Source organism: Vulpes lagopus, chromosome 9, assembly GCF_018345385.1.
Source record: "Vulpes lagopus strain Blue_001 chromosome 9, ASM1834538v1, whole genome shotgun sequence".
Lineage (NCBI taxonomy): Eukaryota > Metazoa > Chordata > Mammalia > Carnivora > Canidae > Vulpes > Vulpes lagopus.
In genome coordinates this window covers 10,968,888-10,989,991 of record NC_054832.1, presented here as the reverse complement: position 1 = coordinate 10,989,991, position 21,104 = coordinate 10,968,888, and the positions used below count along the sequence as shown (strand labels likewise).

At 41.7% G+C, this 21,104-nt stretch overlaps 1 protein-coding gene across 2 annotated transcripts in view; it reads right to left on the bottom strand.

Moving 5' to 3' along the window:
* ASAP1 (ArfGAP with SH3 domain, ankyrin repeat and PH domain 1) overlaps positions 1-21,104 on the bottom strand; it is a 355,167-nt gene that overhangs the window by 122,163 nt on the left and 211,900 nt on the right. For both annotated transcript variants that reach the window (XM_041769623.1, XM_041769622.1), the window contains exon 5: positions 5,926-6,071. In XM_041769623.1, coding sequence (XP_041625557.1) covers positions 5,926-6,071 — 146 coding nt within the window. The remainder of the gene's footprint in view (positions 1-5,925; positions 6,072-21,104) is intronic.

The window sequence follows — 21,104 nt, the reverse complement described above, 5'->3', positions numbered from 1 at the left end:
ACACCCTGGACCGAAGGCAGCGCTAAACCACTGAGCCACCGGGGCTGCCCAATGGCAATGTTATCTTGATGAAAGTCACCCTTTTATGGAATTTGTTATTTTCACTTTAAGGTGTCAAAAGCACACAGGAAGCAAAAGACACAAGACCTTTATGCACATATTTGGGTTGTCCTACTGGACAGTAAGTCCTGGGTCCTCCCTCTGCCCTAGTACTGGGGCTGCCATCAAGTAGATGTCCCAGCTCTGGCTCTCACCACAGGGGTGGAATGACATTGCCATGGGACAGGGGCTGAACTGCTCAGGATGATGAATCCATTACAGGGGGTTCTTCAGAAAGTTACATCCTCTCAAGTTTCAAAATCTGTAATTTGTCCCAACTAGGAGAAGTGCAAATGCTCTAATGCCAACACTAAGTGAAAACTAAAGTTCCTTACAACATATGATTTCATCTATTTGGAGTGGGGGAAGGTATAGAATAGTGGAATAGAAAGATAAACCCCAAATATCAATGACTGGTTATCTCTGGGAAGGAGGAATATAAAAAAGACACTGCAATTTTCTCTTTGGATTCTAAATTTTTCCCATCAGGCAAGTGTTCTTTTTATAATAAGAAAAATAAATACATAAATAAAGTTCTCCTGCAGTGGCTATTAATGTCCCAGCAGTATTAATATTAATGGAGTCTGTTAATATGGTAACAGCCCACTGTGTGTGACTCAAGGTCTCTGCAGCTTACACAGTTTCTCAATGTGTGTGGAATGATGATCCTCACACAAGCACAGCATAAGGAAGGTATTTTTCTCATTCTCCCAATGAGGACATTCATGTCTGTAAGTTAGGTCATGTTAATCCGCTCAAAGCCAGGCCAGAATCACAGCAAAGCCTTTGATTTCTTATGCCAGTGGGCTTTAAGTGGGTGGTCCATAGGCCTAGGGTGCCCCAACGTCAGAAGTACTTTCATAATAATACTAAGAGATTTTATCTGACTTTTCCACCATTAGATATTAGCACTGACAGGACGAAAGTAATGGAGGTGAAATCACTGGTGTCCTGATATGAACCAAGGCACTGCTTGACATCAACCTACGTCACTGTATTCTCATGGTCTCGCTCTTGCAGGAGGAAAAAAAAAAGAGGCTATTTTCATTTAAAAATGTCCATGATGAAATGGTAAAAATTACTGACTTGTTTACATATCAATCCCTGAGTATATCTTTCTTCTATTCTGTTTGATATAATAGGAAGTATGCACAAAGCACTCTTGGGCACACCAAAATATGATGATTATCTTGAGAAAAAGCACTGAGGCAATATTTTCAGTTGCAAGCTAAAATAGCTAATTTTGTCGGTCAGCTTTTTTTCCCCTCCCTTTTTCTTTTTTTAGGGAGAGAAAGAGGAAGAAAGTGAAATAGTATACGCAAGTGGGGGCAGGGGGGAGAAGGAGAATCTCATGCAGGCTCTGTGGTTAGTGTAGAGCCTGACCTTAGGATCCTAAGATCATAACCTGAGCCAAAACCAAGAGTCAGATTCTTAACAGACTGAGCCCCCCAGGTGCTCCTTGTCTGTCAGCTTTCTAAGGGGACATTATTTTTTTCCTTGAAAGAATGACTGACAAACTGGTACTGAGATGTGGGAATCTGGCAAATATTTTCCCAAAAATGAATAAAGTGAGCCTATCACACATAGGGTTTCAGATTCACATTGCTGTAAAGAAACTAACTATAAAGAAATTAACACTTGTCAAGTTTCGACACAGTATCAAAGAACAGTGATAATCACCTGAATTCTTAAAATACTCCTCTCTCTTCTCAATATATAGACTCGTGTGAGGCTGTATTTATTTGTCTACCTCAACCGAACTGCTTATTGCAACAAAAAGAATTAAGTGACTTTAACATACCTCAATTTTAAATTATAATACACTAAGTATAGATAGAAATGGTTCACATTAACAAGATCTCTTCAGTGCCCTTGATCATTTTTTTAAAAGATTTTATTTATTTATTCATGAGAGAGAGAGAGAGAGAGAGAGGCAGAGACACAGGTCGAGGGATAAGCAGGATCCATGCAGGGAGCCAGATGTGGGACTTGATCCCAGGTCTCCAGGATCCAGCCCTGGGCTGAAGGTGGTGCTAAACCGCTGAGCCACCGGGGCTGCCTGCCCTTGATCATTTTGAAGATTGGGGTCCTAAGACCATAAATTTGTGAACCACTGGCTAATACTCTCTCTTTTTCCAATCTATTATAACTCACTGATGAGGGAAATGAAAGGGAAAAAATAGACAAGCCAGAATTCTGCAAGCTAAACACAAGCAGGGGTTGATGGCAACTCGTATAGGTTCTAGTTAAGCCAGGTGAGCGATTAGCATCCACAATCTACAAAGGCAATGCTGTTGCTCTGTAACTGCTGGGGGGCAGCATCGCTGAACCACTGCAGGTCAAGGAACCTGAACTCAAGCCCCCACTCTACTATTTCCCAGGCATATTATTTTTTGGAGATTTGATGCACTTATCTGCAGAATGCGATAGGACTATCCATACCTGCCATTCCCTGGGGAGGCCATGAAGATTGAAGAAGACGTAATAATAAAATAATTACAAATAATATATAATTATAAATAATATAAAAGTTTGTATTTGTTAAGCAAATTCCACATACCATGTACTGTGTTTGGAGACTGAATCCTGTGATCTCATTGAAGTCCCAATGCTACCAGGTAACAGGTGAGGAAACTAGCCCTGGAGTTCAACCATTTGCCTGAGGCTGTAAGGGGACCTGCGCTTCCAGTCTCAGGGAGATCCAACTTCCACCCACCAGTTAGAAGTGGGATGAAGAAATACAGCCTCAGCCCTGTCTGACATTGACGCCAACATCTGTGCAGCACTTGGGAGTTTTCACAGAACTTCCCACCTGATCATCCTACCTCTACAATCACTGAAAGATAGGAAACAAAAACAAACTTTCTACATGGTGATGAGATCGCTATCATCACTGACTTAGTGGGTCATATTTCTCAGGACCAACCCTTTACATATTCCTCAACATGACACACTCGCAATATGAGTTACTTACAAGCAACACGATGGACGTTTTTCTCTTTCCACAGTTAGTCGAAAGTAGGAAGCGAGACCTGACCCCCAAACCTACCTTTTCCTCTCTATTTTAAGTAATGTTTCAATAAAAACTAATGAAATAATCATCATATGGACTATCTTAGTTAGAAAAATGACATTTTCTAATATGTACCACAGACCCTGGAACACAACAGACATTTGGTATTTGCTGGTTAGATTGAGAATACCATTTAGAAAGTCTAAAAATAGCCAAGCACCTTCTTCCATGTTACTGTCTAAATTCCAACTATATCCACTATTGCTTCATGTTTCCAGACCCCACTAGCTTAAGAGAACAGGATTTTCAGGAATCTCCTGGGAAATACTGAGAGCTTTGACAAGCTCTGGGATGCTTCCCCCCAACTCCTCATCTGCAGACTGGAGGTACTGCAAGCTGACCTGGAAGCCTCTCCCTCCTGAGCCTTCTGCTCTAAGGCCTGGCCCCATCCTCGTGTCTGCTCTGCTCTCTTCTTTCCTGGCAGAACATGAAAACGGAGGCAGCAAGCTATTGAAACTGTCGTCAGGTTTAAACTCCTGGGACTGGCTTTTTATTCAATCAGAATAGCGTTCCCTTAGTAACCAACTCTAGTACAGGAAGATTCTTCTACCTGTTTCCTCATCAGGAATGCCACCACGATCTCCAAAGGGAAAAATGTCTTTGTTTTTAATTAAATGAATTGGGCCTTCTAGCAATTTCTATTTGATTATTCTTAGACTTCTAACCCTTAAAGGAGAGTAGACAGTGAAGAAGGCCTGCAGCTTGGATATGTCTAGGGGACCACCTAGATCAGCATTTCTAGTTAAAGAAACACAACTACCAAGGTGACAGCCACCAAGGTAGAGTGACAGAGGCAGTATAATAGAGTAGGGTGGTAGAGACAGAATGTTCAAGTACACATCTGCTTACTAACAGTGTATCCGAACAAGTTAAATAATAATGTGCCTTAATTTTTTCATCTGGATTGAAGGTATAGTGACAAGATTGTTGTAAGATGCTGAATAAGAAATCTATACATGCACGTTGCCAGGTCCATCAAAGTGTTCAATAAACATCAGTGGTTTCTGTATGGTGATAAGCAAATATATTACTGGGTAAAAGCAAATACAATGAATGCTGCCTGAGTGACCACTGCCTCGTGGGGCCAACACACATTGGGGGAAGGGGCCCACAGTGGAGGGAAGTGTAGGAATGGACTGGTCTAGGAAACGTGCAAGTGATGAATCTCGACTGAAGCCAAATACATCTGGTGTCCTGGAAACTAAAGGTAAGCAAGATATCCCTGTAAAAACACCTACTTAGGGGGAAAAACAGAACTTCCTCCCTGAGCAAGTCTGTTACCAGTTATTACCCAAGTGAATAGTCAGAGTCCTGTTTCACTTCCTTTCTTCCCACCACACAGCCTTTGAGCAATGCCATCAGCAGAAAGACAGCACTCAGAGGAAGGAGAGTGAGGGCCCTCTTCTGAATATAAGAAATTTAAATACTCTAAGGTTTACAGGGATATCATGGATTTGTCACATAAACCCCAAAGTGTAGGAACATGTTTATCCTAACTTCAAAAGTACCCTTTCTGAAGTTTTTGAAAATGAGACCTATTTCTATTCTCAGCCTTTACTTTAGGATTAGCTATCACCGTATGAGATTAATTCAATGGCATAAACCACAAATTAGAATTAAATCATCAGGAAAAAAGACATACCCAAGTATTTATCTAGTACGATAGGAAAAAAAAAAAAGAATATTCTGATTGGTCGAATTTCCAGGTTAACACATTACAGAAAGGTCATTTTCATTTTTCTAATTCTGTGTACTCGTCTATAAGCTATCCATCTGTATCACACCGATCCATAACAAGATTCTCCTATAAGGCCACAGGAGCCTATCAGTGAGTAACTGATCCAGGGCCAAGACATCTTGAGTTTGGGTTCTTAAAGGATGCAAAGTGTCATATTGAGAGACAGGGGGAGAGGAAGAATCAGCTTCTGTTCTTCAGGAAGCAGATGAAGAAAAGTATAGTAGAGTTTTTCATTGACACCGTTCAACCTCCCTGTACTTCTAACACTTGGGGCTTTGGAGAAGAGACACTTGATTAATTGAATGCACAGGAAGTGTGGGTGGTAGCACTACCCAGAATGAACCTTCTCAGTGTGAACAGGGTGTGAATGCAGGTATCCAGACACTAGTACCTGCCAAATAGACTTTCCCACCCCAAATGCTGTCTGCTTTCTGGGGTCAGCACCTCTTATGTCCCAGATTTTTAGGGATTCTTCTTGTCATCAACTTCTGTAACCATGGATTCCCCAAATCTCAAAATCTTTTCCTTGGCAGGGGGTTGAAAGGATATGAGAACTGGGGAGGTTTATTACTTCTAAAGCAGGGACCAATGCTTGTCTTCGTACAAGTGAGGCATAACACCTGAAATGTGTATCTCCAGTGTATGTCTGACATCGTCACATTTTACTAATTAAATAGCAAAAGTTATTAAAAGCCATCCAAAACAAAACCCAAACCAAAACAATGGTAGAGTGTGGAAGAGAATTCAGGTTAACCACTTTCTCTGATTCAATAAATCTAACCTGCTATCAACTGGATCTAGGTATTTTACAATTTTTTTTATTTTAATTTTTTTTTTTACAAATTTTTTTATACGTGACTCTATTCCTGAGACTTTTTGTTTTTTATTTTTTAATTTTAATTGTTTTTAACCCCCAGGATGGAGGGTTAGGAAAAAGATTATTAGACTGTTCCCTTTATCTTCTTATTGTACTTTGGTCAGGCTGTAATTTTAAGAAACTTATGCCATGGCTTACCAGATTTTTCAGCAGCGTGGACAGTTCCTTTGTAAGAGTAGAAAATTTGACAAAAGCGGTGCCCAGATCTGGGTTGTCTCGACTTAAAAAATTACTTCCAAACTTGTCAAGAACTTGTGCATAGTTTTCTTCATTTTGTACGTGATCTAAAGAAGAAGGAGAGAGGAGTCTGAGCTATTATTTCCTACAATGACAAGTTATTTTGAACTCTGATTGATCACAAGAAACTTAAAAGGAAAGCAAAGAGAAACTGTGTCAATTATTCATTGACCATGTCCAGGGGTGGTCAGCAAGGCACTGAATGTCTTCACTCTGTTAAAGGTGGTTTCACCTTGGCCTTCTATAGCATCCATTCAGTTCACTTATATCCCAGTTAATCCATGGACCCCCACAGGTGAGGGGTAAATTACCATCACATTTTTAAAAATTTTATTTATTCATGAGAGGTAGAGAGAGAGAGAAAGAGGCAGAGACATAGCAGAGACAGAAGCAGGCTCCATGCAGGAAGCCTGATGTGGGGACTCGATCCTGGGTCTCCAGGATCACACCCTGGGCTGAAGGCGGCGCTAAACCACTGAGCCACCCGGGCTGCCCCCATCACATTTTAAAGCACATGTATTTCCATTTAGAAACTACGATTATCAGGGAACAAGGAGAAAATTCTCCATAAAAAAGTCAATCTTGGGTGCCTGGGTGGCTCAGTTGGTGAAGCGTCTGCCTTCAGCTCAGGTCATGATCTCGGAGGGTTCTGAGATCAAGCCCCAAGTTGGGCTTCCTGCTCAATGGGGAGTTTGTTTCTTCTCCTCTCTCTGCCTCTCCCTCAACTTGCTCACGCACACACACGTGTGTATGCTCGCTCTCTCTCACAAATAAATAAAATCTTTAAAAGAAAAGGATAGGGCGGGGGTGGGGTGGGGGTGACTGGGTGACGGGCACTGAGGGGAGCACTTGATGGGATGAGCACTGGGTGTTATTCTGTATGTTGGCAAATTGGACACCAATAAAAAATAAATTTATAAAAAAGAAAAGAAAAAAAAAAGAAAAGGATCAATCTTAGGGGATGCTTGGGTGGCTCAGTTGGCTGAGCGTTCAACTCTTGATTTTGACTCAGGTGTGATCTCATGGTCATGCTCTATATGGACTCTGCTTGAGATTCTCTCTCCGTCTCCCTCCCACTCACTCTAAGAATAAATAAAATCTTAAAAAGAAAGAAAGAAAGAAAAAAAATCTACCTTGAAACGCAAAAGAAGCATCCATGGGTTCTAACATGTTTCTTTCTCTGCAACTCAATTTCCTTTAATTCTGTCTAAGCTCTGGTCTGAGAAACAGCATTTTTTCCACAATCTCTTGGTGCAAGTTGTACAGGACGGACCAGATGGATTTATGTTTGAAGTTTTGTTTCACCACCTATTGCTATCTTTTTAGTTTTTTAACATCTCTGGCACATCAGAGGCATTAGTAAATTTCCTCACTCTGAGCTTTAGATTTATTTCCAATCTGTAAAATGGGACTAATGCTGTTTTACATGACTGTGGTACTGATGAGCTGATAAAAACTGTCCAAAGTTTCTCAAAAAGAGTGAGTGTTCCATAAATAACCACTCCCATCTGCTTGGGTCCCAGGATATCATACTTCTGACTGTCCTCCTACCTCATGGCTGCTCCTTTCCAATGTCTGTGATGGCTTTACCTCCCTGACCTGATCAGGTTGGAGGGCCCTGGGCCTTTCTTCTTCTCTATCTATGCTCACTTTCTTGGGATCTCATCTAGTCTATGGCTTTGAGTAACTTCTATCAGCTGACAACTCCCAAACTGATAGCCCCAGCCCAGATCCCACCCCTGAAATAGAGACTTCTATATCAACTGCTATTCAGTATCTCCACTGGGATCCCAATAACTCTCATCTCAGTATGCTAGAAGCAAACCCTTAATGTCCTGCCTCCTACTCTCTTTTTCTACAGACCGTTGTATCTCGGTCAGTTAACGACAAATACCTTCTTGTAGTTGTTCAGGCTAAAACCCATCCAAGTCATACTGACTTTTCTCTTTCTCTTACCCCAGATGCAGCCCACTGGGAAATCCTATTGCCTTTACCTTTAAAATGGAACCAAAATCTGAAAACTTCTCACTATCCCCAGGGCGATCAGCCCTGTTTGTTTGTTTTTTAAGATTTTATTTAATAATTCATGAGAGATACACAGAGAGAGGCAGAGGCATAGGCAGAGGGAGAAGCAGGCTCCTTATGGGGAACCTAATATGGAACTTGATCCCAGGACCCCGGGATCACTACCTGAGCCAAAGGCAGACACTCAATCACTGAGCCACCCAGGGGCCCCAGCTATCAGTCCTAACCAACATCATCTCTTGTCTTGACCACTGCAAAAGCTTCCCACAAAAGTCTCTATTGCAGCTCTTGCTCACCTACAGTCTACTATCAATACAGTATCCGGTGTGATTCTGTTAAATTGTGCATCAGATTTGTGCCTCTTAAAAGCAGATGTCAGCACTTGTCATAGAAACTCAAGTTCTTCATCCTTGCAGGCTCTGGAAGGCAGGACCACATATCTCTACACCCTTCAAGGAAGCAGGCATGGACACACTGACCAAGGAAGTATGAGTGGAGCTGAGATGCATCCCTTTCCATGTGATGGCATTTCAGATTCCTGTACTCCCTACTTCCTTTGTGGTGGACATGGAAGCATGGATTTGTATGGAGGCCCACAGAAGACACATAATATGTACTGAACGAATAAATGGAGATGCATAGTATTACTAAATGAATAAATGAACAGTAAGTATACCAAAATCATGTCTAGCAAAATCATGTATCTAAAGACTTCACTCAATATCTCTTATAAAGCCTTCCCTTAGTTGGCAATGATCCTTCTTGTAATTCTCTGAACCTCTTTTGCAATACTTTCCACCACATCACATATTTGTGTAAGTTCAGATCTTTATTTGCCACCATTACCTCTGGCTCATCTCTGTGTCCCCACCCAACAAATACCACTGTGTGGGTAGTTTTCTGTGAGGTGGGCTTAAGAAGGGAGGGCTCAGTAAATATTCGTTGACTTGGATTTGTTGATTTCCTCTTCAGGAATTTAAGAAGCATTCCCTTCTTAAATATCCTAGATTGCTGAAATAATTGTGAAGAAAATCTAAAGTAACTGCATTCTCGAATACACTCCCAATACCTGCCTGGGAACCATAGGCACTTATAGAACAAACAAACCCTGAGTCCACACTGGGGAGAACCCCAAGGAAGTCTCCATGCACAGATGGAGACAAGTGTCACAGTGCTCCTGGAAAAGCAAGTGAGGCCCAGCAGCCTTCCGATCACCACTGCATCAAAAATTCATGATGCCTACAGTGGATGTCAGCATTTCAGGCTGAGATATTAAAAACGATAAAATGCAGCTCTAGTTACTGCCCAAGTAACTGAGGGAAGTGGCTCAGAAAAACAAAAAAGAAAGGCCATATCAGCACGACAGACAGAATGCATGTGTTTGATCTCCTCATAAACTGGAGTTACCCCGGAAATCTTCTGTCTGAGGCCAAAGAGCCTCACCTCACCCCAGAGAATCCCAGCAGACCTGACCCCCTCTTCTGCTTTTGGAAGCCAGAAAAAAAAGGAATTCAGCTGCCTGCTCAACTGTGTTCAAAGAAGGGTCGCTGGTAAAACATAAGGAGAGAGGATTTTTATTTGTTTGCTTGGAATTACATTATTTCAGATGACATATATCACAATCTTTAGATTAACAGAATACTCATGTACCACCAACCAGTTTAAGAAATAAAGTGCTACGGAATGCTTCCTCTCTACCCCAATCCCAATCTCTTCCCTCCTTCCCTCCCTAGACACAGCCACTCTCCTGAGTTTGGAATTGCATGCAGAGTTTAAAAAGTATTACGAAAAGCTCTTAATCTATCAGAGATGATGGACTCATCAAAAAATAAGACAGACTTGGCTAAGGCAGAGACAGACCTCAGGAGGGGAGCTCTGGCATTTGTCAGGAACCTTCTCTGACCCAAATGCTTTTTACAATATTGTATTTAATCCTCACCAGAACCCTGTGAGGAAGAATGAGGTTTAGCGGGAAGACAGAACATGAAATGTAACGTGAGAGAGGCCGAAAACGAGGCTGGATCAGTAAGCAGAGGCTAGGTCATGGGTCCTGTATGTTTTTCTAATTCCACCAATGAACCACCAGCCAACACATGTATTTATGTGCATAAATAGGAGTGTGTTAATCATACATATGTACATACGTGTGAAATTTCCTAGTATAGATGTATTTATAAAAAGATTTTATTTATTTGAGAGTGAGAGCAAGAGAGAGAGCACAAGCAGGGGGAGGGGCAGAGGGAGAGGCAGGCTCCCCACTGAGCAGGGAGCCAGATGCGGGGCTCCGTCTTAGGACCCTGAGATCATGACCTGAGCCAAAGGCAGACACTTAACCAACTAAGCCACTAGGTGCCCCTAATACAGATACATTTTAAAAATCACAGTTTAGTGATGTAGATCTGGAGACAGTAATAATAATCCTGCTGAGGGCAGAAATAATGGGAATTAACTGTAAGGTGCTTAGAACAGTGCCTGGCATGCAGTACATGCCTCCCCCCAAAAATCAGTCACTATTACCTCTAGAGCTGGGATTAGTAATAATACAGAGAAACGTATTTAATATCAAACAGCACAGGAACATAGGTCTCATAAGTTTTAAGTTTCTGGTGCTTTTTTTTTAACATATATCACAAATCTAACGGTAACCATTCACTAGCAAAATTCTGTGAACACATGAATCCTTCTGTACAAATTGAAGGGTTTACCAAGCAGGTTTTGTCAGGTGCAGAGGGAGAGAGCAGAGAGACAGGGTTCTGGTGGAGGACAGAACAAGGGCGGGCAGTGGGGGAGTGGAGGAGGCTATTACTGAGAGCAGCAAGCAGAGAAATGAAAGGTAAATTCAGGGGTTTAGGGAAGAGAGAAATACAGGGCTCTGGTGGGGTGCACTGTCGCAGATACAGGTGTGACTGAACAGGACAGCTGATAGGGCAGAAAATGGCCTGATTAGGGCCTTCCAGGGAGAAGGATAAGCTCTGTGTTAGGATCCTTGGTCTATCTAAGTGCTGACAGACTTTTGAGAAGCTGGTACAGTGGGTGCTGGGGAAAGTAGGTGAGGATGGAAACTGGATAAAAAAATAAGGGAAGAAAGAAATTTGATCCATTCATTATGGAGATTCATGCTTTTCAAATATCTGTATGGAATTTCTGGAATTCATGGTATTGTTGCAGAATGTAAGACAATTCTAAGAGGTAGGTGACTCCTTTCAGTTCTGAATAAAGAACAAAATAATATAGTTTTACCGGCTGAACCAGAAAGGGCCACTTAGTCAGAATTTCAACTGCTGGTATTTCTTTGGGGTGATGACTAACATATACTAATCACCTAATATGTTCCATGCAGTTTGAAAGGGCCTTTATATACATTTCAACATTTAAGCCCCATAGCAATATCAAAGCAGTGATTTACTATCCCAGTAATAATAGTGATAATGGCTAGTTTGTCGAGTATTTGGCATATGCCAGTCACTGCACTAAGCACCTCAAGTCCACTGCTTAATTTACTCTTACCTAACAGGTATAGAAGATAAGTACTGTTTTCCTTCTCTTTCTTTCCTTTCCTTTTCTTTCTTTTTAAAGATTTTATTAATTTATTTGAGAGAGAGAGAGAGAGAGAAAGCATGAGCATGAACAGAGAGCCTGATGCAGTGCTCAATCCCAGGACCCCACGATCATGACCTGAGCTGAAGGCAGCTGCTTCACCGAGCCACCCAGGTGCCCCAATAAATACTGTTATCCTTCTCATTATTTAGAGGCATAAATGTGCCCAAAGTCAGCTCCTAAATAAGGGAATGTAATCTTAGGCTTTTTTGATCTCAGAGTTGGGGACTTTCCCCACATCCTAAAGTGAGAAAGATCTAGAATCAAATCCTAAATTCTATCCCTAACCCTATGTGGTGTTTTTGTCAAGGAACTTAACCTTCCTAAGCCTCATCTTCCCCAGCTGAAAAATGGACACAACAATAGTATTTACCTCATAGAGGTATTATGGAGATTAAGTTACTGCATGCCAAGTGCATAGGGCATATAAGCTCAAGAAATGTTTATGACAATGACAACAGTGATGACAACATCAGGCTGCCCTCGGAGGCCACTGCGGTGGAGTCAGGCTTGCATCCTCTGGCTGGGGACAGATGCAATGCTAGCAATGCTCTGAAGTCAGGGACAACCCTCAGAATATATGCTCCTAAGGGCCGGCAGTAACAAGTGCCCTGAGAATACATTAAAATTCAATATATACTTATATTTATTTACCTTTTATGTATTTTACAATATTCTTTAAAAATACCTCATATATACCTCCAACGAGGCCCTCCTTAGAATTTTCAAACTACTGCAAATAATAGGCCTTTCTCTGATGGATATCTGCCAAATTTTCACTCTGTGCTAGGCCTTATCAAACCGGGAAACTTTCACAAAACTTCCCAACTGGCCTGTGAACCCAACCTTTGATTCTCTGCCACTGAAATATGGCTGCTGCTTACTAAGCACGGATTGTATAGTGGGATCTGTCACACTGAGTATGCAAAAACTCCTTCAGGGCAATGTTTTCCAAATAAGAAAAATGAAGACTCCTGGTGAATTCACATTGGAACCCAGCCTCATCTGATGCCAAACCCATCCTTTTCCAAGGACAGACTCCGGAAAGACTGTCCACGACACTGTAAGGTGTGCCACAAACACCTGTTTGGAGTCTACCATATGACAGACACTAGGAAATGAAGGGGAATAAGACAGACCTCCTGTCCCTCAACAATGGCAATGACATAACAACAATGGTAATAATTGTTAAAAATTAATTACAACAATAATTAATTGCGGTTAAATTTTAGATTATTTAATGGGCCAGGTACTGTGCTTTTTTCCTGGATTACTCCATTAGATGCTCACAATGACGTGCTAGTCTCACTTCCATTTTCCAGGTACAGAGACTCGTTTAGAGAGCCATGCAGGTTGCCCAGGGTCACCCAGCTGAGTGGTGACGACAAGCACTGACCACAGAGCCTGCGCTCTTAACCATTATGCTCGGTTAAGTGCTAGAACTCCTGGACGTCTACTCGTTTTGAGCCAGATGTCAAGTGATTGAAGGACCTGAAAATCTAGGTCTTAAGCTCCAGCCTCTACCATGTGACCCTGGTCGGGTGACTAAGGCTCTCAGGGGCCAAATTTCAACTATAAAACAGGTCTAATAATACCTCCACACAGCCTACTGCTTGATGTTGAACGCTAAGAGGTAAAGATGTCATAATTAATGTGAAAGCTCTTTTGGGAAAACAGCAGCAGGAGACAACATTATAAAACCATGGAGGATTATTTCTATTTAATGAGTAAAGGCTTTGGAACGCATTCACAATAAATCCATCCTCAAGAGCTCCCCACCCTTGACCAAGCACAGCCTAATGTCTCCTGAGGCATCATCTGATGCAGGGACCCGGGCCTAAGTGGTACAGAGACATGGTTTTGACTTTCCCTCTGGTCCAGACGGGCCATCTGTAACCTTGGAAAAGTAACCTGGGTCTTGGTTTTCATGTGCGAAATGTGACAGATGTGTCATCTATAAAGTACATGGCGAGCCTCTAAAAATATCTCTATTTTTATTACTTTCATTCACCCTAAGACGGAGCACTGAAGTTCTGATGCTAATAGGCATTTGGGTATAATCTAAATATGGTATTTTTTTGGAGGGTTCCAGGATACACAACACAACCATGATCAGATCCTAGGTCTTCCATTTACCAGCTCTGGGTCTAAGACAATCTGTATAATCATCTTGGATTCTGCTTTCTTAACTGCAGTAATGCCTCTTGATAGGTTTTTTAAAAAAGGTTTTATTTATTTATTCATGAGAGACACACAGAGAGAGGCAGAGACACATAGGGAGAAGCAGGCTCCCTGCAAGGAGTCTGATGTGGGACTTGATCCTGAACCTGGATCACACCCTGAGCTCAAGGCAGATGCTCAACCGCTAAGCCACCCAGGTGTCCCTCTTGATAGGGTTCTTATGCGAACAGGATGGGAAAAGCCTCTAGTGCACCTCCCCTGGTGTCTGGCCTACAATGGGTGTTTATGATATGGGAGGAACCATCCCTCACCTGGAAGTCAGTCTCACTTCCCTAACTTCCCACACTTTCCTTCCTGAGAGCTTAGCTTCTCTTCCTGTGTCTTTATGTAAGTTATCTTCTGGGCTAAGGAAGAGTCCAGCCCAACTGTGTTTATCATTGCATCTTCCCGAGCTCAGAGAATTCTTCTGGAGCACAACTTGCGTCCAGGCATCACTGCGCTGCAGCCCAAATTCCCCAGTCCACCTGGCTCCGTCACAATTCCAGGCCTCAACCTGCCTCTTTCAAGATCAAAGGTAAGTATAACCTCCCAGGCAAGCTTGTCTTTACTCCCTCCTCAGCCTCTTGCAATGTCCGGGTTCCCAGCTTTGCCTGATCTCCTGGTGTTCACTCAGTCCCCAGCACTGGCCCTGGCACACAGTGCTCACTAAAGTGCTCAACGCGTGTAGTGAAGTCTCCTGGAACAAGTCCTTTTTCCTTCTTTCAGAAAATACTGAGTTGGCCACATGCCAGACATATAAAATACAATGAGCTATAACTGTAATAATAAAGCCATGTAATATGCGTCATAAATTATAGTACTGGCAGAGAGGGTGAAGTGATAAATTCTTTTATACTATCCTATACATACTTTGTAGCACTAATCACCCTTTAAAATTTTTAATTCCATTTGTTTTTAAAATTACTAAAATAATTCATACACTACTACAGAGATATATAAAGATAAAAATGATCGTTCCCTTTCCCTTTCTCCAATCCCATCTCCTTGAAATAAGCAAAATTAATAATAAAATTAATAATAATTTATTAATAATAAAATTAAATAATAAAATAATCTCAGCAAAGCTTTCTCTATGCTTAAAAAAATACATGGATATACATACAATAGGGGGTCTTCTCCATTTTAAAAAACCAAATGGGATTTTTTTTTAAAGGCTTTATTTATTCGAGAGAGATAATGAGTGAGAAAAAGAGCACAAGCTGGGGGGGGGGGGGGTGATGACAGGGAGGCAGAGAGAGAGAAGTAGACTTCCCACTGAGCAGGGAGCCTGACACTGGGCTCATCCCAGGACCCAGATATCATGACCTGAGCAGAAGGCAGCAGACACTTAACCAACTGAGCCACCCACATGCTCCCCAAATGGGATATTAAATACAAGATTCTATGGCTTGCTTTTTTCCAACTGCATAAAGATCTAGAGACTGAATATAATTAACTCTAATTCATTATTTTAACTGTGATTATATTCCATAGTAAACTCTTACCATGATTTGGAGAACTATCTCCTTGAGAGACTCTCCGTGTTTGCTACCAAAAAAACAATGCTGTGATAAATAGTTCTATCCATACGTTCTTACATGCTGTCAGTTTATCTCCGAAAAGATAAATTCAGAAAAGTAGAACTGCTGGGGGGGGGGGGGGTAGGGTGCACACTCCAAATTTTAATTACTACTGCTTTGTTTCCAAAGAGGCTGGTGGCAGCTATGCACAGACTCAAGAGCAGTACAAACAGATGAGTGTTTCTCTATAGCCTCGTCAGCACATAGATGTTATTAGTGATCTTTTTATTCTCACCACAGGGACATGAAAAACTGGACTATACAGTAAGCCTGAGTATTTTGTTGTATTTTATCGTCCACTCACGTTTCCTTTTCTGCTTGCTGTTTCCCATTGCTTGTCTTCTCCCTGTCAGTCTGTAAGGCTTTTTGCAGAGGGACAGCAATCTGTTGTAATATGTGTTGCAAGCGTTTTCTCCCATTTGTCTCCTCACTTGGTTTATGGTGTCCTTTGCCACACAGAACTTTTCTTTTTCTTTTTTTTTTTTATTTTTTAAAGATTTATTTATTTATTTATGATAGACACAGAGAGGAGAGAGAGAGAGGCAGAGACAGGCAGAGGGAGAAGCAGGCTCCATGCCTGGAGCCCGACGTGGGACTCGATCCCGGGACTCCAGGATCGCACCCTGGGCCAAAGGCAGGCGCTAAACCGCTGAGCCACCCAAGGATCCCCCACACAGAACTTTTTACATTTTATTCAGTCAAACATACCAATCTTTACCCAAAGACTTTTGTGATTCCTACTTTGCTTATGTTCCCAGACCTTCTTATATATAGTATTAAAAACAACAACACTGAAAGCTTTAGTTTGATCCAATATACCTCATTATATATAGCATGAGTAAGGGTTCTAATGTTAAAGAAAGTTCCTGAGCCTTCTATTTGGTTTAGTTTTATTCTCTTCTGGGTATTTAAATACTTCATCCATCAGCAGTACATTTCATTGTCTTTCCTCTGCATGAAAATATATTGCTTATTTAGCATAACCTCTTGTAAGCAAGCACCCATGTAGTATCTGATAAATGAACACACGGACAAAACTTGGATACAGTCCATGAAGTTTCCCAAGAGATGACAACTGGGCAACACCCTGAAGAATGAAGAGTAGGGGTGCCCGCGGGGCTCAGTTGCTTAAGCATCTGCTTTCAGCTAAGATCATGATCCTGGGGTCCTGGGGTTCAGCCCTAGGGTTGGACTCCCTGCTTCGCGGGGAGTCGGCTTCTCCCTCTCTCTTACCTCTGCCCCCACCCAATGTGTGCTCTCTCTCTCTCCACTCCTCCCCAAAAAATTTAAAAAAGAAAAGAAGAAGAAGAAAAAAAAAAGAATAGCCAGTAGAGCTGGGGTTCGAAGTAAGAGCACATTAAAGGAAACTTCTAGAACCCAAGTGCAAAGATGGTGCACTGATATGGAGACTAATGTGGGGCTACTGGTCTCTCCAGAGTCCACTGTCTTTGGCCTACAACCAGGGAGGTTAAGATTTTAAAAGCATTGCTCTCCACTCCTATTCATCATCAGATTGGGGCTCAGCTCTTTTTGTCACACCAATCTATAAAACCAGTACCACACAACCCATGACCCTGAAAACAATCTGTTTTAATTTTACAGACACCATGTTACTGGGGAATAAGCGAGTTTGGGTTGAGAGTCCAAACTGCATTTCTGAGATACAGCCTCTGCTAGTTTACTTGGTTATGAGCAAGTTATTTCACTTCCCCAGGCCTCTGTTTCCTCATCTGTTCCCAACAAGTGTGTAGGGAACTCACACTTGTTAAGATTAAAAGCAATATCCTTAGAGGCAGAAAGGCTTGCACACACATTTTTTTTTTAATTGCCTTCCTCCATGCCACTTGGGATGACTCATTCCTCTGATTTTTCAAGGTCATTTTGAATTTGGATTTGTTCTTTCAAAATTCTAGCCAAGCCTCTGCAAGAATCTGCTCCAGCCCCAAGGGTGTTATCTGGAAAGTCAGCGTGCAGACTCCCATTTCCGCAACAACTGACAAATCCATTAACTAACCAAGCCCCAAGATAAGATGCCTGCAGAGTTCCACAAGGCTATTACTCAGCATTTAAACAGCACTTGAGCATCGCTCCATTACAGCAGGAGCGGCAATGCCCTCTCTTCTGACTCCCTCACGCAGGCCTCCTAACTGCCAGATAAAATCCACATCACACTTGGGTTTGCTCATGGCTCTCTGGGTAATGTTCATGCTTTGAGATCTGCCCCCTAAGAAAAGGTAGGTAGGAGACGGCCATTCCTCTCCTATCCAGCCTTCTACAATGGATGGCCCACCCTCCAAAAAGGCTGAGCTTTCTTATTAATAGGTTTAATTTAAACACATGGTCCCACATTTCACTATAAATTCACAAACCTTCATTAAACCCCTACCCTGGGATGGAAAGGTTATGTAGATCATTAGGTTTGCAGCCTTAGACCTTCAGACCTTCAGCTTCTTGGTTTAAAAATTATGGGGCAGCCCCGGTGGCTTAGCAGTTTAGAGCCGCCTTCAGCCCAGGGCGTGATCCTGGAGACTGGGGATTGAGTCCCGTGTTGGGCTCCCTGCATGGAGCCTGCTTCTCCCTCTGCCTGTGTCTCTGCCTCTCTCTCTCTCTGTGTCTCTCATGAATAAATAAATAAAATCTTTAGAAAAAAGAATATATAAAAATTATGTGTTAAATAATTCAAGATAAATGAAAAAACTCACGGGGTTCCTGTCCTGTTAGATAAGGTAGGCTGTGATAGGACGTGACCACGCAGGTACTCCCTAGACTGGTGGTCTCTAGACTAATTTTGATCAACTATACCTGCCAGTAAAATATTTTATTTATTTTTATTATTAATTTATTTTTTAAAATTTATTTTAATTTTTATAGTAAAACATTTTAAAGCATACATTTCTGATATTTATTTTTTAACCATTTGTGTATTACTACTGTATATGTTCTATGCATATTATACATACTAATGTACTATTTGCATCAATCAGTGGTTCTGACCTCAACTTCAGGACTTCTAAAAACTCCTAAAATTCACTGAAAAATTCTGATTTGCAAGTTTTTATTAATTCAGAGAAGGTCTGTTGTTCTCTAATTATAAAGGGATCAATGAGCTCAGACTGTCAAGGATCACAGAGGAAAGTCAGCTGAATCTAAAGACAAAGCTCCCTGCTCTGGATAGGCGCAGAGTCCAAGAGTCTGAGGGAAGGCAACAACACACATGTAGAAAGAGATCAAAATATGCAAACGTGCAAGCAGGTCTCTCTCATTTTGGTGGCTGATGAAAGGCATTTTTTTCTTTCTTTCTTTTTAAAGATTTATTTGAGGGAGGGAGGGGGAGAGACAGAGAGAGAGAAAGAGAGAGAGAGAGAGAGAGACAGAACGAGCTAGGGGAGGAGCAGAGGGAGAGGGAGAAGCAGACTCTGCACTGAGTGTGGAGCCCGATGCAGGGCTCAATCTCACAACCCTGAGATCATGACTGGAAATGGAAATCAAGAGTTTGATGATTAAAACCAACTGAGCCACCTAGGTGTTCCTGAGAAAAGCATTCTTTACTGGGCCCCATGAGCCCCCCTTAGGGGATACATAGTGCCTTGTGGATTGCAAAGGAATCTTCATCTCATTACATAACCATAAACTATTTCATCAATAGACAAGGTAGGGATCATCTTTTCTTTCTCATCTGAGGTCGTAAGAAATGAAAGGACTTGCTAAGGAACACTCAGCTACTTATAAGCAGAGCAGAGATCATCACATCCCAGTGCTGCAAGCCTGGGAGCCATGGCTCTTTCAGAAGGCCTCCCCTGCCTTGTCACTGTGCAGGCAGCATGGAACACCCCCAATCACTGCAGCAATCCAGGTGTCTCCACCCCAGAGATCCTAGAAAAGGCATCACCCTGAATATGGACACATAAGAGAACAAATGTGATAGCGTACACAAATGTGCTAGTGCCACCTAAGTGTGCCATATGTGATTCGGAATATAAACAATGAGAAAGAGTTTAAGAAGGAAATGTGGCTGATTAGCATTTTCTTCTTTTATCTGAATTTTCTAATGCAAGTATGTTAATATAATATACTTTTATAATGAGAAAAACAAAAAGAAAATTGACCATTAAAAGAAAAGAAAAGAAAAAAAAAAAAAAAAACAGTTCCAGGTGTTCCAAAGTGGAAGCCCCCTGCGCATCTCCATAAAGAAAAAGTAGAAGTCTGATCAGTTATCAGAGACATGGAAGATCTGAAAATATCCTGTTGTCTGTGTATGCAAGTGACAAACTGGCCATGCAAAGTCATCCTCCATCAACCCCCAAGCACTCTGTCTTACGGCATTATTTATGAAAAACACTTCAGAATCAATAACAACTTGCTTGATTTCCATACCTAAGCAAGGTGTCAGAAAAATCAATAAGTAGTTATCTTCCTGGCTAACAAGTCAGCCAGAGAGTACTTCCAGTCCTAGACAAAGACACTTGAAAATTCATGTACACATCTAAACCACAAATGGAATTCAACACATGCGTGACCACTTTGTAGAGATGATCACAGAGCATGGCTACCTTAGGATGGGGACTTCTTTGAAGAGCTGTGGAGGGTTTGCCTCACATGGGACACTCCTTGTGGTCAGGCGAGCATGTGTGAGAGGGGCAGAACTTAAGCAAACCTTGGGAGAATACCATCCATAGAAATAAAACTGGAGAGACCCTGGCATTCCTCCAGACTCCTTGCTATAGTCTAATTGCACCATCATTACACCGGAAAACACAACCCTAGTTTGATGAGACATAAACCATCCAAGAATGTGGCCAAAATGTGACTTGGAATAAGAGGCTTCTAGAAAGGCATAGGCTGGCCGTAGATCTTGGCTGTTAATTGTCAAGGACTACTCAAGGTAGAAATGTGGTCCGTAAAGAAAACTAGATAGAGTCACTAAACTGAATCTTTATGTAAACAGGAAAAAGGATTAGTTGCGAAGGACTGAATATCACAGTGGTATCACACATCTGTACCTTTAATTGATAAGACTCAACATAGTAAATTTGGGAGAAAAGGGAAAGAGAGCAAAAACGATGTACATAGCCGCAGGCCCTCCCTTCCCACTCAATGATGAGTAGGTGGCTGGGTGCAGGAGGGGATTGTACCATCTGCTTTTTCCTCACCTGTTCACAGGAGGAGCTTCTCCCTGAGCTAAGGGTAAATGCCTAAGAGATTGTGTATGTGGTGTGTGTGTGTGTGTGTGTGTGTGTTTTAAATATCATGGCTCCTAAAGGAATGCCAATACTTTGTAAAAATATCAAATGAACTATAATTTCCTTGTCTTGGCCATATAAGGATTTTCAAGGGTTATTCTTACTCCATGGTTACTTCCCATTCATTTTTTAATTTTTAAAAGATTTATTTATTTATTTTGGAGAGTGAGTGAGAGTGTATGTGTGTGTGGGGCTAGGGAAGGGTACAGGGAGAGGGAGAAAGATTTTTCAAGCAGACTCCCTACTGAGCAGAGAGCCCAGATACATACACATTTAGTTTACAATAAACCAGAAGTTCAAGACTACAAAGGATCGCTGCTTATCCTGTCATATTATTAGCCATGCACCTCTCCTGTACTTTGTAAATAGTTTTGACTGAATAAACTAAGTGCCTATTTCTGTATTTAGGTATTTGTGA